This window comes from Aulonocara sp. 'chitande type north' Nkhata Bay, linkage group LG13 (genome assembly GCF_057382095.1).
Source record: "Aulonocara sp. 'chitande type north' Nkhata Bay isolate Kocher_YH1m ecotype deep benthic linkage group LG13, A_spYH_male_GT1.1, whole genome shotgun sequence".
Lineage (NCBI taxonomy): Eukaryota > Metazoa > Chordata > Actinopteri > Cichliformes > Cichlidae > Aulonocara > Aulonocara sp. 'chitande type north' Nkhata Bay.
Window position 1 is genome coordinate 8018328 of NC_141356.1, and position 14326 is coordinate 8032653.

Below are 14326 nucleotides of genomic sequence, written 5' to 3' on the forward strand. Positions count from 1 at the left end.
TTATTTTAACATCTATTTCTTAAATATAACACTTACATGTGTTATTTGAGAGCTTATATCCATTATTAGTACACTGAAAATAACCCATCTGTCTGCATACTGCTGGAGCCTATGCTAGGTATCATAGGGGCAAGAGGGAGGGTACACCCTGAACAGGTCGCCGGGCCAACACATGAGTCCAATTTTTAAAAATGGGGTAAATTACAAATCCCCAAATAGCGCTCGTAGGTGTCTGTTTTGTTTTCCCAACACAGCTGCAGTGAGTTTACTTTAATATCAAGTGCCAAAAATAACACATTCTTTTCATCCACTGAGCTGTGGCGTCTGGCAGTACTATTTACGTCACAACACAGATTGCGGCGGCGCTACGTGTTTGTAAATGTGGCCCATAGAGGCAGAACTATTCATGTCTACCTCATGCATGCACACTTACAAACACAAAAAATGGTTAGTTATTTATTATCCTGATGAATTCAGATTCAATACTCTCAGTGATCTGAGAGTAGCTAAAGGAAAAAATTGTTGGAATTGATATTAATAAGATATGTTTGCAGCATGTTGTAATGCCATGCTTACTGCTGTGCCCTACCGACAGAGGTGGCGTGCCGTCATCTTCCACGGTGACCGTTAGTCGGTACTCGGCCTGGCGCTCTCGATCGGGAGGGGATGGGCGCGTCACCATCTCTCCGGTCACTCGGTCCATGCGGAAGGTCAGGTCCTGGTTTCCAGCAGTGAGATAGTAAAACAGCATGGCATTGGGACCGATGTCCCGGTCTGTCGCCATCACACGGACGACTGATGTACCTCCTCCAACGTTCTGCAAAATACATCAAAAAAGAAGCCTTGTTAAATTATGGATCATCTGTGGTAGACTATAATAAAACTTACCAGCTGAATACTATTTCTGTATACACTGACATCACTGGCTTGCTTAGCTTAGATCGTGTGTCGAGTGCATCCCTACCTCATTCACGCTGACGTTGTAGCCCCTCTGGCTCTCAACAACTGGCGCATTATCATTAACGTCCAGTATGTTGATGGTGAGAGAGTGGTCCGTGTGTCTGGGAGGTGAGCCATTGTCAGTGGCACGGACCTAAAACAATACATGTGAACTGATGTGCATTAGAACACAAGCCTCAGCATGCATTTTGATACCTGGCATTAAACCCCACAGAGGATAAATAAACGAAACGCATGCACTTTGAATACTTTATTAAAATCTGTTTTCATTAACATCAATAATATTAAAACATGACGAGTAAATGAAAAACACTTGTGCCTTTTGTCTCTACAGAACAACAGTCTCAAAAAATGTCTATTTGGTTTTCAATTAAAAGCATCAAACATAAGGCCTGGGGGCCAGAATCGGCCCAGCAAACACTCCAATCTGGCCATTGAATGGCTTTGGAAAATGTGAAGTAAGATCTCGGACTTGAAACTGTATTTTCTGAACTTTTTGTACTAAAGAAAGACCTCCCCCATTGCCATTCATCCTAACAAGTGTAATTAATTAACTCTTTAATGGTTAAAAAATTAAAGATGTTTTTTCATAATCTACCACAGAGATTTTTCTTCGAATTAATAAGAACTTCATGTTTTATAATTACTGGACAGTCTGAGTCTAAGCTACCAGAACTTCCTCTGTAATTTTACACGCTTCTTAGAATTTAACCTCAATGCGTCATACTGACCAAGACTCAATGTTGAATTGCACTTCTTTTTCATATACAGAGACATTTCAATGATTTTAATATCTAATTAAACTTCCTAAACAGTGACAGAAATGGGGGTTATGTGTGTGGCCCAACATGTAAAATGTGTTTGGAGTTCCTGGTTAAAAGTATGACAAGTAATTAGTTCATTGTTGTGCTGAATCAGGGATGAGGTGTAAGTTTAGAGCATGAATGTGAAAGAGACACAGGTGTCTGGTAAAACTGTCCTATAGTAACTATAGTAATCTGACCTTCAGTAGATAGCGGTCTACAGACTCCCTGTCCAGAGGAGCATTGACATAAACCTCTCCGTAAGTGTTGTTCACAGTCTTGATCATGAACACATCTTCCATGTTGCCTGCCACCAGAGTGAAATTGACCTGGCAAAGAGCAACAAGTCAGAATGAGTGAAAGAAAAATGGGGGCAGACAGTCACTGACTGAATGTCAGATGATTACTTCTACTTACTGCAACCAAAAATGAGAGTGTGGGTATTTTTAATAGCTTTTCTTTCACATTAAGAAAGTAAATTAAGAAATAAGAAGTGAGAGTCCACAACCTGCGCAGTAGGAAGTAGCAAAAAAGGAAAATGTGATACTGGCAGCTTAAGTTGGCCATCGAGATGCCAAAATCTAAGAGAGCCGATGTGAAACTGAAATAAGTTTAATTTGACTTCTTGTATTGCAATCTGAGGAAGTAAATATTTGTAGTACTAGTGCCAGATTAAGAGATACACAACCTAAAATAAGGGAAACACAAGTTATAAATGTCACATTCACTTTTGAGATGCCGGGAAAGCACGCTTGCTTGATTCAGGATGTGTTAGGAACTAAGAAGTGAAAAAATAAAGCACCATATTTGGGAAGCAACGTCTTTTTTGCTCTTTGTCAGCTGTTAAGTGCAGTAAAACGTAAAGTAAAAGATATGATATTAAGCGCCACACACAGAAGATCTTTCATTATTTTCTGCTGTTTTAAAAAAAACCCTCACCAGTCCATTTAAACCAGCATCTCTGTCCCTTCCCAGAACTACTGCCACCTTTGTACCCTTGGGTGTGTTTTCCGGGATGGCGCGTGAAATATCAGATGTGATGTCAAACTCTGGACTGTTGTCATTCTCATCCAGAATGGTGATGGACACCTGTACAGAGGTACGATCGAATGGAGGTTAAATTCCACATTTGCAAAGTAATACTTACCTTGAACATTAAATAAACCCGGGCAAACAAAACATAATGATCACGTTACACAGCAAACGCATTTACTGTTGTACTTAACATTCCCCATAAAAAGAACGTCTTACCTTCTGCAGTTCCAGAGAGGGATGCAATTAATAAAAGAGGAAGGCCATTAGCTTTCTGCGCCAGAATAGACACAAACACATGAAGTAATAAATCCACAAGGCACAATAATAGGAGGGGTAGGCCCGAAACAACACCATTCACAACAAAGGGGCGTACCACAGTGGAGTCCTTTTTGGGTCCTCCATCATCAGCGACAACAGTCAGCGTGTACATATCACCCTTTTCTCTGTCCAGCAGGCCTGTCACTGTGATGCGGCCCTGAAACAACACACAGACACGCATCAGCAGATACGGTAACCATCATAGAGTCCATACAAGATGTAAGTCCCAGTGTGACAGCGACGAAAACAGAAGAAAATTAACAAGTATCACACAAATCAACAAAGGAATCCCCATTTCTCATCTATCAAAGGAATCAAATGACTTCAAAGCACCTAAAGCACTTTGATCAGCTTACAGTCATACAGCAACACGAGTGTTAGCCTAAATCACCGGGGACGAGGTGTTACTGAGTCGCATTGCGGTTAATGGATGAAGCACACATGAAAACAAGGCATGCACACTGTGATCAAATCATCAGTGACCTTTCTTCCACCTCACCGTGACGCTGTCTATCTTGAAGAGGGCTAGAGCTGCGGGCGACGTGTCGGGGTCGAAACGGTACTTCAGCTGGTTCAAGTTGTCGGCAGACTGCGCCTGCACCTGGACCACCTCTGTGCCTGTGGCGATGTTCTCACGAAGCGAAGCCTCGTAACCAGCGGAGAAGAAGGCCACGGCCTCATCCAGCTCATTAAGTAACGTGACGTAAACGGTGCAGAAGCCGCGGTGGAACGGCGGAGCTTGGTCGGTGGCTGAGACGTTCATGAGGTAGGAGGTCTTGGTCTCGTAGTCCAGGTAGTCCACAGTGGTAACCAGGCCGGTGCTTACGTCCACCTCAAACTTGCGGTCTGAGCCGGATACGAGGGCGTAGGCGACGGCTCCACCATCACCTGAACAGCAAGAGAGGAAAAAGGTGTCATTTCAAAGAAAAACAACTTATAATAAAAAGGTGTTTTTCCCCCCACCTACTGTTACTAAGAATAACAACTTTAAAAGTTTGTAACATTGTTTCGATGAAGCTATAGTTACAAAACGTAACCTTTTTCCTCAAGTCTATTTTTTATTAATCACAGTTGTCAACGCTGGTCTTTTGGCTATATGATGTTTATTTCGGTTTCAGGCCTGATCCTGATCTAATGTTTTGGAAAATGTATGTCACGGCACAAGATGCGTCAGAAGCTGCCTAAGCAACACTTTACCCAACGGGAAGTGAATAAGAGGAAGTTTGTGCCATGGAGCAGAAGTAGTGATTTAAATGCCAATTGCGATGTTTCGTGCGCACCATAGTTACAAAACCAGAGGGGAAAAAAAATAAAGAAGAGGTTGGTTTGTTCTCTTTGTGGAGGCACCCACTAGTGTTAGGTTTATTGATCTGCAAGCTGATGATCAAAGGCACAAGCTATGCTAAATAGCACAGCTAAATATGTATTTCCATTTGGTGTTAGATGAAGAAAACCTGATGCTGAATGGTTATTAAAAAGATCTGGAATCAAACATTCCCTTTTCTTGCCATATTTGAAACCGAACTTACCAGTATCACGGTCAGTGGCACGCACCACAATCACAGAGGTGCCGATGCCAGCGGTCTCTCTCAGGCCCAGACGGTTGTACTGTTGCTGGGTAAACACCGGCACCTCATCATTGGCATCGTCTACGTATATGATCACCTGAGGAGGAGACGGTTCACATTTCCTAAATAAATATATCGAACAGCCACATAAAAGACAATAATTTCACCTCCAAACAAATTGATTATAATGCACATATAATATATTTTTCATCGGATGTGGTTTCTCTGCTTCTCACCCTCACAGAGCTCCTCATGCTGCCCTCATCACTGTTGTACGCCTCCACTTCCAACATATGGGAGCTGCTGGTTTCTCTGTCCAGAGCCCTGAGGCCTCTTGTCACCAGTCCGGTGTCTCTCTCTATACTGAACAGATTGTTGCTGTTCCCTGCATGCATCACAAACACGAGCGCACAGACAGAGAGACAGTGAAAGGAAGGGAAGGTGAGATGAAGCCAAGAGACCTGAACAAAATTGCACATTTAACCTAGGTTTACTGAAGTCCACTGAGTGGGTCATTTCATTTGCTGACATGGCAAATTCAACTTGTTTAAAGAGCCCATCATCACAAGTACTCTGACTCTTTGGCAAGACCTGACTCATACACACTGAGTAAAGCTAAAGCACAGGAACCAAGAGGAATGATCAAATCAGTGAATCTTGAGAATTTTACTATGTTGACAATTTTCTAAAGAACGTATCTTCACAAAGCTGCCATCACATATTTTGAGACTGTGTTTAAACTTGTAGACATTCAATCAGCGAACAGGATGACCACGTGCAAAGGTTTTCTAAAGGACTGCGACACTTACCAGTGAGGATCCTGTACAGGACTCTCCCATTCTCTCCCTGGTCTGCATCTGTAGCTTGAACCTTTACAGACCAAAAATGAAAAAACAAATAAAGACATCTGCATTGTCTTAAAACATCTGCACAGGATCACGGAACTTAATCAAATGCTAAATAACATGGAAAAGCAAACCAGCTCCGGGAAAGGAAACAGCTCTGCAGTTGTTTTTGCTTTAAAATTGGCAAAGGCACGCTTTAAAAAAAGTGATAGTCTAATGGCAATTATTGCAACTTTATGTGAGAGCTATCATTGCTCAAAACTAAAATCATGACAGACTTAAACAGTTGGATTTGGTTACCACAAGGTTTGAGCATCTCAGTTTTTCTAGTCTCTTTCTCCGATGACAGACAGAACATTTCATATGCATTTTTAATAATTGTCAAGGCAGAGGGAGAAATCTGTATACTATCCCATGCACCACACATTGCCGGGTGCCCAGTGTCTTGTTGCCACAACAACCTCTTCGCAGCTTGGCAGCAATAAACTCTCTCTCTCTGTGTTACAGGCAGATGGCCAGAAACACCCAAAAAAAGCCAATCTCAGCACAGACAGCACGACTCCACAGCGTACACAGATAAACAGTGAAACCTATTGGGATGCTGGTGAATGGGCCATGTCATACGACTGACTTTCTGAATCCAGCATTGTCGCCGGCACTGGATGAGGCCGACTTTATGTCACACCTCGCTTCTCTGTGAATGTGTCAAAATCTGTGGAGGTACCTACAAAGTGCAGACTTAACTGCACACAGAAGAAACGCTCATTCAAGCACATTTACATGTGCAGTCAGGTGCACGCATATAGTGAGACCCACACTCTCGCGGTCTCTGTCTTGCCCTGTGTGTCCTCCTTTGCGCGCTCTCACTCCCTCCGTGAAGAGGGGCCCAACTTCAGTCTCATTAGTTTTATAAAGAGATGTAGAGAGGAGAGGAGAAAGAGGAGGTGAGGGGAGGGGGAGACGGGAGGAAAAAAAGTGGCTGGGGGTCAGATTGGTGAGTGATGAATAGGGCACTACACAGTGGAATGCACCACTTGGTCCATAAAAGGGGGTGCATGAAAGTGCAAGACTACATTGCGGAGCCAGATGTTGGAAGTGCAACCGTGTGGTGTAGACGCACAGCTTTTTTTAAAATCTAAGACTGTGTGTGACTGACAAAATATTTTATTGTCTTTGGCTCTGTGTCATTAAAGCAGCTGAGACGTATTACTTCTGTGATGCTGTTCCTGAGACTTTACCCCCTTTTCAACCCCGTTCCCCTCTTCCTCCCCAGCGTTTCCCCCTCTGTTTCTGGGAAAAGCCGTAGTTTGAGGGGGGAAAAACAAGAGCGTGCAGTTACAAAGTGTGGATCTACAAAACAGATCTGACCTCAACTACTGGAACGAAGCAAAGTTCTGCTTTAAAGTCTCCAAAGTGTCAGCGTGAGTATATATTTTCAAGGGATTTCAGCGTCAATATTAATTGCTAAGAATATACCACAACAGTAAATTATTGAAATCACTGGAGATGTTATATTGCTAGAATTCATTTTGTTTCTACTAGAAATTAATTATTAGTGAAATTGCGTGCACAGTCAGTTAAATTTGCAAATGTGAATCTGACAAACAAAGCGTGCTAGAAAAAAGTTTTGTTGGTTTCAAAACTAGCTGAGTAGTCAGATCTGGAGGAGCAACAATGTGGGGAGAAACAGAGGGAGAGCACCTTAGAGCCAGGCTGCCGAGCTTAAGAACAGCGCGTCTAATCACGAATATGTGCAAGCTACAATATGTGTGGGTGAGAAAGAAAGTTTGTGTTTGAATAGCTGTGTGTTTGTGTGTGTGCATGCATGCGAGTGCGGCGTATGTGCTTGGAGGCGCTGACTAATGAACTGACTCTCTAACGAGCCATCCTGCTCCACTGGCCTTTTCACAGCTTTCCTGGCATTTGGTCTTAAAAATAATTTCACGTCCCAATGTGTTTCCCTTAAACCGATAAGCCATGCTTTGTCTCCACTGAATTAAGGACGATGACATTTACAAATGTTACTATGCTGAAGATGGGAGGGAGGGATGGGGGTGGGTAATTGGAGACTGGGGTAGAAGAGGTGGGTTCCTTGCATTTTACAAGAGGGCAATTTAATAAACCCAATTTGTTTTACATTGAGGAAAGCCTGTCAAGCATTGACTGTTTTGTAGTCCTTGATTTAATAGCTACATAATTGCCGCAAATGCCAAACAGTCCCTGCATCTGGCTGTGCGTGCAGGCGTTTCTATGCATATTTGTGCATGTGTGTCATTGTGTATAATGAGCTCTTGAGTGTATGAGCCTAATTAAGCAAAAACATGAGAATAGGCCTAAAATAAACCTAGTCAGCAAAGTTAGGCTTGGCTGGAGATGCAAGCACGTCAAGAGAGCTGTTATGGCACTTTGATGGAGGCTGACCACACACACAGACACCCATACACACACACACACATGCATACACTGAAATTAGCCAAATAGACTAAAACCAACACTCACACAATCTCTGAAACATCCTGACTAATATAGCTTTCTCCTTCCAGAACCGAGACAATATGAACACCACTGATCCGGGCTCCAACGTCACCTTTACTTCTAACACAGAAAACATCACTCTGTCCACCCTCACCACCACTGCCACCTCTGTCACCATTCGACAGCCCCCATCTTATTCTTCAGACATCCACGACCCAGAATTCACCATCATGGTGGTGCTGGGGCTGTCGCTGCTGCTGGCAGGATTTGCAGCCTTCCTGGCAGTGTGCCGGCCCTCTGAACAGGACGGGGAAGCGAGCTGCGGGCCAGGGGAGAGTTCGACTCGTAGAAGGAGGACGTCCAGCGAGCCCCAGCTGAAGGTGTGGAAGAGGCTGGGCTCGTATCGGCGTTCGTACAATCTCTCCTTCAGACGGCCGCCTCATCGCAGGCCGCAGGAGCGCGAGAGCACACGCGCTCCCCTGCCTCCAACTCAACAGACAACACAGCCAGAGGCCAGCGGAGAACCCCACCTCACTGTGCCTTGTCTATTCGACTATGTTACCGAAATCTGACTTGAAGAGCACCTGAAGGACGATTGACTGTGCAGCAAACATCACTAATACCAGGAGAGAGTGAAGAGTGCATTTATAGTATTTCTCTAACCTTCTTTGAATGCTAGGTGGAGGAAACGCAGGAAAAGTATTTAAAATGTAGATAATCAAAAAGCATATTTTTGTTACTGATCCCAGGTTGAAGTTTGGATCACAGGTGATCTTTTTCATCACAGCTCTGTGCTATAGTCACAAGTGACTTTACAGTGAGCAAAAGAAATCAATACAGAAAATTTTAACACAAGACACCAGCAAAACGACTTGGAGGCGAAAATTAAGCCTCAGATGACAGAATATCACTTTAGTCTGTTTCTATATTTTCACTCAAATTCAAGCATCGCTACCCAACATCACACCTCTTGTTGCTCTGATGCACCGAAACCCATCCATCTGGAAATTCACACACCTTAAGACAAACACAGTCACGCTAGTCTCAGATTATGGGGGGACTCCCTGTATGGACAAGAAGACAAATGTAACTCAAGCCAAAAAGAGATCACTGTAACTCACTCAGTGTGTTTTAAGGAAATAAATTTGAGTTTTAAATTCGCTAACAGTGCCATTTCTGTCAGGATGTGTTTTGCAGTATATATGAGCGTGTGTTTGTGTGTGGTCGTGTGTATTTTTCACCTGAAGGATGCTTGTTCCTCGGGGAACACTTTCCAGTATGCTGGTCTCGTAACTGTTTTGGAGGAAGATGGGTCTGTTGTCATTAACGTCCTGCACCTCGACGAACACGGTAGCCGTGCCTGTCCTTCGGCTGCCAGCCGGACCGTTGTCTATGTGCAAAAACAAACACGTTTGCATCAGTTTCAAGGTTAACATCAATTTTAGACATTGATAACAGAAACAGACACACTCACTGACACAGACTAAATAATCTATTAATCCTCCTAAAAGAGATTTTTTATATAATATACTTGACTCATTAAAAACTGGGTCATTTTCAGCTGAATGAGGACAATGTGCACAGTTTTACATTATCTCTGCTTCTTCTCCCAGCGCTGGCGTCTCTGGCCTCTTCAGCAGATAAGCTACCCCCACTCAATGCTTTCCAAAACAGGAAAACCTCCGAGTTTTTGTTCTTTTTTTTCCACACAGGAACAAAGGCAGTTGAGCAATGGTCTGAAATCACTGCAGATGTGCAGGCAGTTTTTTTTCCTTACACCATTATCATGCATGCACAAAGAAACAAGAGCAGCTTTGAAGATAAACCACATTATTTAAATATATATATAAACACACAGTATGTAAAAATGACAAAGACAAAAGATCAAGTTTTATGACACACCTATAGCTTCTATGATCAGAGTGTACGCTGCTTGCGTCTCTCTGTCTAGACCGACCACTGTCCGAACAATGCCGTCTCTGAAACCCACGCTGAATTTACCATCCTGATTACCATCTAAAAATGAAAAGAAGTCACAGTTTTAGAAATTAAGCGCATTAATATCTGTACGTAGTAAAAGGCACATGCAAAGGAGCTCAGTACATACACAAACTCTCACATGCATGGATGGATTGAAGGAAGGTACGGGTGGCACACAAAATCTCCCGTGGCTTTAAAAACTTTAACTCAAGAACACAGAAAAACACCTCCCACCGTGACCTCTGACCTGTGATGAAGTAGCTAAGTTCAGCGTTGAGACCCTCGTCGTTGTCAAAGCAGCTGAGGCGGGCTACAGTGTGGTCTCTAGGGACACTCTCCTTCAGGGAAACATTGTACACGCGAGGGTTGAAGGTGGGCGTCTCATCGTTTACATCCAGAACTGACGCACGCCACACACAGAAAGACACGAGGACACACGGATAGATGCACATGAGGACAAATAAAGGCAGCAGGGTGGTGCAGTGAGTAGTACATTTTTTTTTCCTTTTTGCCTTTCTTGCTCAGGTGTCCTGTTCTCTGGCTAATGGCAGCAGATTTTCCAATCTTCTTCAGTCACATCCAGAGCAATCAGCCCAGTCCCCATTTGGGGTTTTACAAATCCCACCAGCAGGTGGCAGCATTTTATTCAGCAGATGTTTGAGAAATCAGAGGTGGGCTATTTGCCGTAATGAAGCAACTCTTTATTATTTCATTATTTTGGTTTTCAACTTTCCCATTAGGGTAATTTCAGAGAAAGCAAAGGTAAATTAAATCTGAATCTCTCACCTATGACAGTGAGGGTTGACGTAGAGGTACGAGGGAACTGTCCTGCATCATATGCAATTATCCTCAATTGGTACTGTTGGATCCGCTCACGATCCAGGACTGCTGATGAGGTGAGGACGCCAGTGGAGATGTTCAGGTAGAAATCGAGGCGAGGCATTCCCATCTGTAATGCTAGTGTAATCAAACCATTCTTATCTTCGTCAGGGTCCTCAACCTGGATCTACAGAAGAAAGAGAGGAAGCGATACAGAGAAAAGAAAACCCATAGAAGATTACTCACAGGGTAACAGATAGCAGATGGTGAATAAAATGTGGTTAAATTGTGTTTATTTTAACTGATTAAAACGTATTATTAAGTGTTGCAGTGTTATTTGGCAGTCAAGTCTTTTAAAAAAAGTGAGAAATTCCTTTAGGACTTTGTGTTTCTGTCTGTCATCGCCTATCTTCACTAAATATGGTGATAATATAATCCTCATTTAAAAGTTGGGACAGAAAATATAAATAAAAAAAGAATGAAATTACTTTGACATTTAATAATTCCAAATTTAATCACAATAAAATGCAGGAAACACAACAAATATTTAAATTGTTAAAATTGACCATTTTGAGAAACGTGTATATACGTATGTATGGATAGATAGAAACATATATATATATATATATACATATATATATATATATATATATATATACATATATATATATATATATATATATATATAAAAGAATAATAAAAAAAATTACACATGACATATAATGTAATTGCAAGGAGGTATTTCTGTAGTCTATTGATTACTAGATAGTGGAAAAGGGGTGGGATTAAATAAGCTTATGCTTCTTCCTGCTCCTTTTTGAACATGAAAGTTATTTGTAGTTGTGGTTGATCGTTTTACTTTTGTTTTGCTTTGTTCATTTGTCTCTTTTAATTCTATGCTGCTGTACTTTTTCAACATGTTCAAAATAAAGATTCAATCAAAAAAATCAAAAATCAAAAGTGTAAGCTCATTTTGAATTTGATGACAGCAGCAAGATTGTTGTTGCTCAAGACTTCTGAGTATTCTTTGTCCTATTTTTGGTTTGTGATGATTCAAAATGATTCATTATGATTCATGATGTTTCATGATTTTTCATCTTGTCCGCACTCTTCTGCTCTGAAGCCGTACTGTTGTATGACATTAACTGCGGTTTAGTATTGTCTTGCTGAAATATGGAAGGCCTTCCTGGATGTGAGCATGTGTCGCTCTAAAACCTGAATATACCTGTCGTCATTGATGGGGCCTTTCCAGATGTGCAAGCTGCCAAGCCAATAGGCACTAACACAGCCCCATACCATCAGAGATGCAGACTTTTGAACTGAGCACTGATAAGAAGCTGGATGGTCCCTATAGCGGCAACCTTCGGTCCTTCTTTGGCGCTTCTGCAAAACGTAAAGTTTCTGACTCGTGCTCTTGTTAAGTCTCTTGGATGCCTTCCGGTAGCAAAAAACGAGGCGAAGGAAAAAAGGGGCAAAATAAATGTTTTGCCCCTTTTTTCCTTCGCCTCGTTCTTTATCCTTCGATTTGTAAGGAAAATAAATGTTTTGCCCCTTTTTTCCTTACAAATCGAAAGGTACAAAACAAATGCCTCTGGTGGGAGCTCCGTTTATATTCCCTTTGTGTTACAACAAAAAATGACATTAAAACGGCGACGGTCAGAAAACCGTTGCTCCACGTCCTGCTTGCTTACCTAACCTTTTACCCACACCCCTCCGCATGCGGGTCAAATACACACCCCCTTTACGACATCCACCAACACTTTACAACAACAACAGACTAACAAAGCAGGATTAATTTATGGAGCACAGCATATTACATTATAACCTAAAATGATCAAGATTATAATAAAAACTTAAAGATCATGACAAATACTTAAATATGGCATGATGTAACTGAGTAAAATATTGGCCTGGACTTGGCTCCAACAGTCCCTGTTCCCTTTAATCCAAAGGAGTCAGTATCCATGTTTTACAAAAGGAATTTCAAATTTCAGTCAGTTTGACCACAGAACAGATTTCCATTTTCCCTCAGTCCATTTTAAAGTTTTGCCTCAGAGAAGATGGCAGTGTTTGTGCATCATGTTCACATACGGCTTCTTCTTTGCACGACAGAGTTTAACCTGCATTTGTGAATGAACCTTGTAAATGCAGACCTGTCTGAGGGCCTGGAGATCATGGACTGCACAGATTTTTAGAGACTTTTAATGATATTATGCACTTTAGATTTTGATATATTCAGTCTGCACAATGCTTCATCAAGGAAGATTCATCTGAAAATCTTCCACAATTTGTAGAGATAATTTACCAATAGTACCAGTAGTCAGATGGTAACAAAAAGAGGGAAATTAGTCCGAACAGAGGGGATTGCACTACCAGAAGGCAACATTGTAGACATCTAAAAAAGCTACAAGTACCTGGAAATTACAAAGGGAAATGGGAATCATAAAGAAGCCATTAGGAAAACTGCACCCCCCAAATACCTGCAGAGAGTAAGGCAAGTCCTGAAGAGTCAGCTGAATGAGAAGTAGAGGATCTGGGCAATCAACACCTATGCCCTGTCACTGATCAGATACCCTGCTGGGATAATAAGCTGGCCAAAGGAGGAGGTAGAAGCTACTGACATCAAGACAAGAAGCCTCCTCACCATGCATGGATTGTTTCAACCCAAATCCAGCACCTATGCACGCTAAGCGAACAGAAGGAGGCCGAGGACTAGTGAGTGTCAAAACCAGGATGTCCAGGATGAGGCAACAAACATCCATGAGTACATCAGGAATATGACCACAACCGACTGCGTGAAAACCTCAGCCAGAGAGAGTGGTAGGGTCCTCAAAGAGGACCTGAGCTTGAAGGATAAAGACCACCAGCAGGGCGAGAGGGGAAATTCTTAGATTTTTACACGTCCTAGTGCATTACTGGGTTATAAAATGAAATCCATGTAACAAATTGTAAGGAAGGATTTATGATAGGACAGAGCATAAAATAAAAAAAGTGACTAAATTAGTCACTAAATAGTATTAAATAAAACAATAGGGATTAAACAAACTTACGCTTCTCCTGAGTCCTTTTTGAACATGACTATTATGATTTTCACTATTAATTTTTTCCTTGCATCATTTTAACATGTACAAAATAAACCCCAAATGCAATGGAATACCATTTTACAAAGCACCAGTCTTTTATTTTACCCTAAAAAATGAGAATCCAATGGGAAGTCCCTCAGGTACTTCAGCCACAGATGGCAGATTAAGGAAGGTTGGGTCATTGTCATTGAGATCCAGCAGGTTGACAAATACTGTGGTGCTTGCTGATGCACGCAGTGGAGGTGTACCACCTAAAGAGGGCGCCAAAGGGATAGATAAAGATATATTTATATGCACGCACACACACACACACACACACACACACACATACACACACACCATATCTCATGGTCAAAGGAGTTTATTAGCCACCGTAAAGAGTTTCATGGTCAACATAAAACTTTAGGAATGAGGCTTGGAGGAAGAGGCTCATCGCTGAG

At 42.0% G+C, this 14326-nt stretch overlaps 2 protein-coding genes across 2 annotated transcripts in view; one reads left to right on the top strand and one right to left on the bottom strand.

The window, feature by feature from the left end:
* Nucleotides 1-14326, bottom strand: part of cdh23 (cadherin-related 23) — a 197426-nt gene that overhangs the window by 31723 nt on the left and 151377 nt on the right. Inside the window, exons 23-37 of the mRNA XM_086258526.1 lie at nucleotides 13992-14137; nucleotides 10771-10990; nucleotides 10232-10384; nucleotides 9907-10020; nucleotides 9246-9394; nucleotides 5494-5554; nucleotides 4921-5069; nucleotides 4646-4781; nucleotides 3616-4004; nucleotides 3172-3273; nucleotides 3015-3017; nucleotides 2703-2852; nucleotides 1964-2092; nucleotides 965-1093; nucleotides 590-817 (exon numbers count right to left, since the gene is read on the bottom strand). Of these exons, the coding sequence (XP_086114652.1) occupies nucleotides 590-817; nucleotides 965-1093; nucleotides 1964-2092; nucleotides 2703-2852; nucleotides 3015-3017; nucleotides 3172-3273; nucleotides 3616-4004; nucleotides 4646-4781; nucleotides 4921-5069; nucleotides 5494-5554; nucleotides 9246-9394; nucleotides 9907-10020; nucleotides 10232-10384; nucleotides 10771-10990; nucleotides 13992-14137 (2258 nt within the window). The remainder of the gene's footprint in view (nucleotides 1-589; nucleotides 818-964; nucleotides 1094-1963; nucleotides 2093-2702; nucleotides 2853-3014; nucleotides 3018-3171; nucleotides 3274-3615; nucleotides 4005-4645; nucleotides 4782-4920; nucleotides 5070-5493; nucleotides 5555-9245; nucleotides 9395-9906; nucleotides 10021-10231; nucleotides 10385-10770; nucleotides 10991-13991; nucleotides 14138-14326) is intronic.
* Nucleotides 6812-9222, top strand: LOC147315618 (uncharacterized). Its single transcript, XM_086258528.1, has 2 exons — nucleotides 6812-6950; nucleotides 8073-9222. The coding sequence occupies exon 2, from the start codon at nucleotides 8085-8087 to the stop codon at nucleotides 8574-8576; it is 492 nt and encodes a 163-aa protein (XP_086114654.1). The 5' UTR covers nucleotides 6812-6950; nucleotides 8073-8084; the 3' UTR covers nucleotides 8577-9222.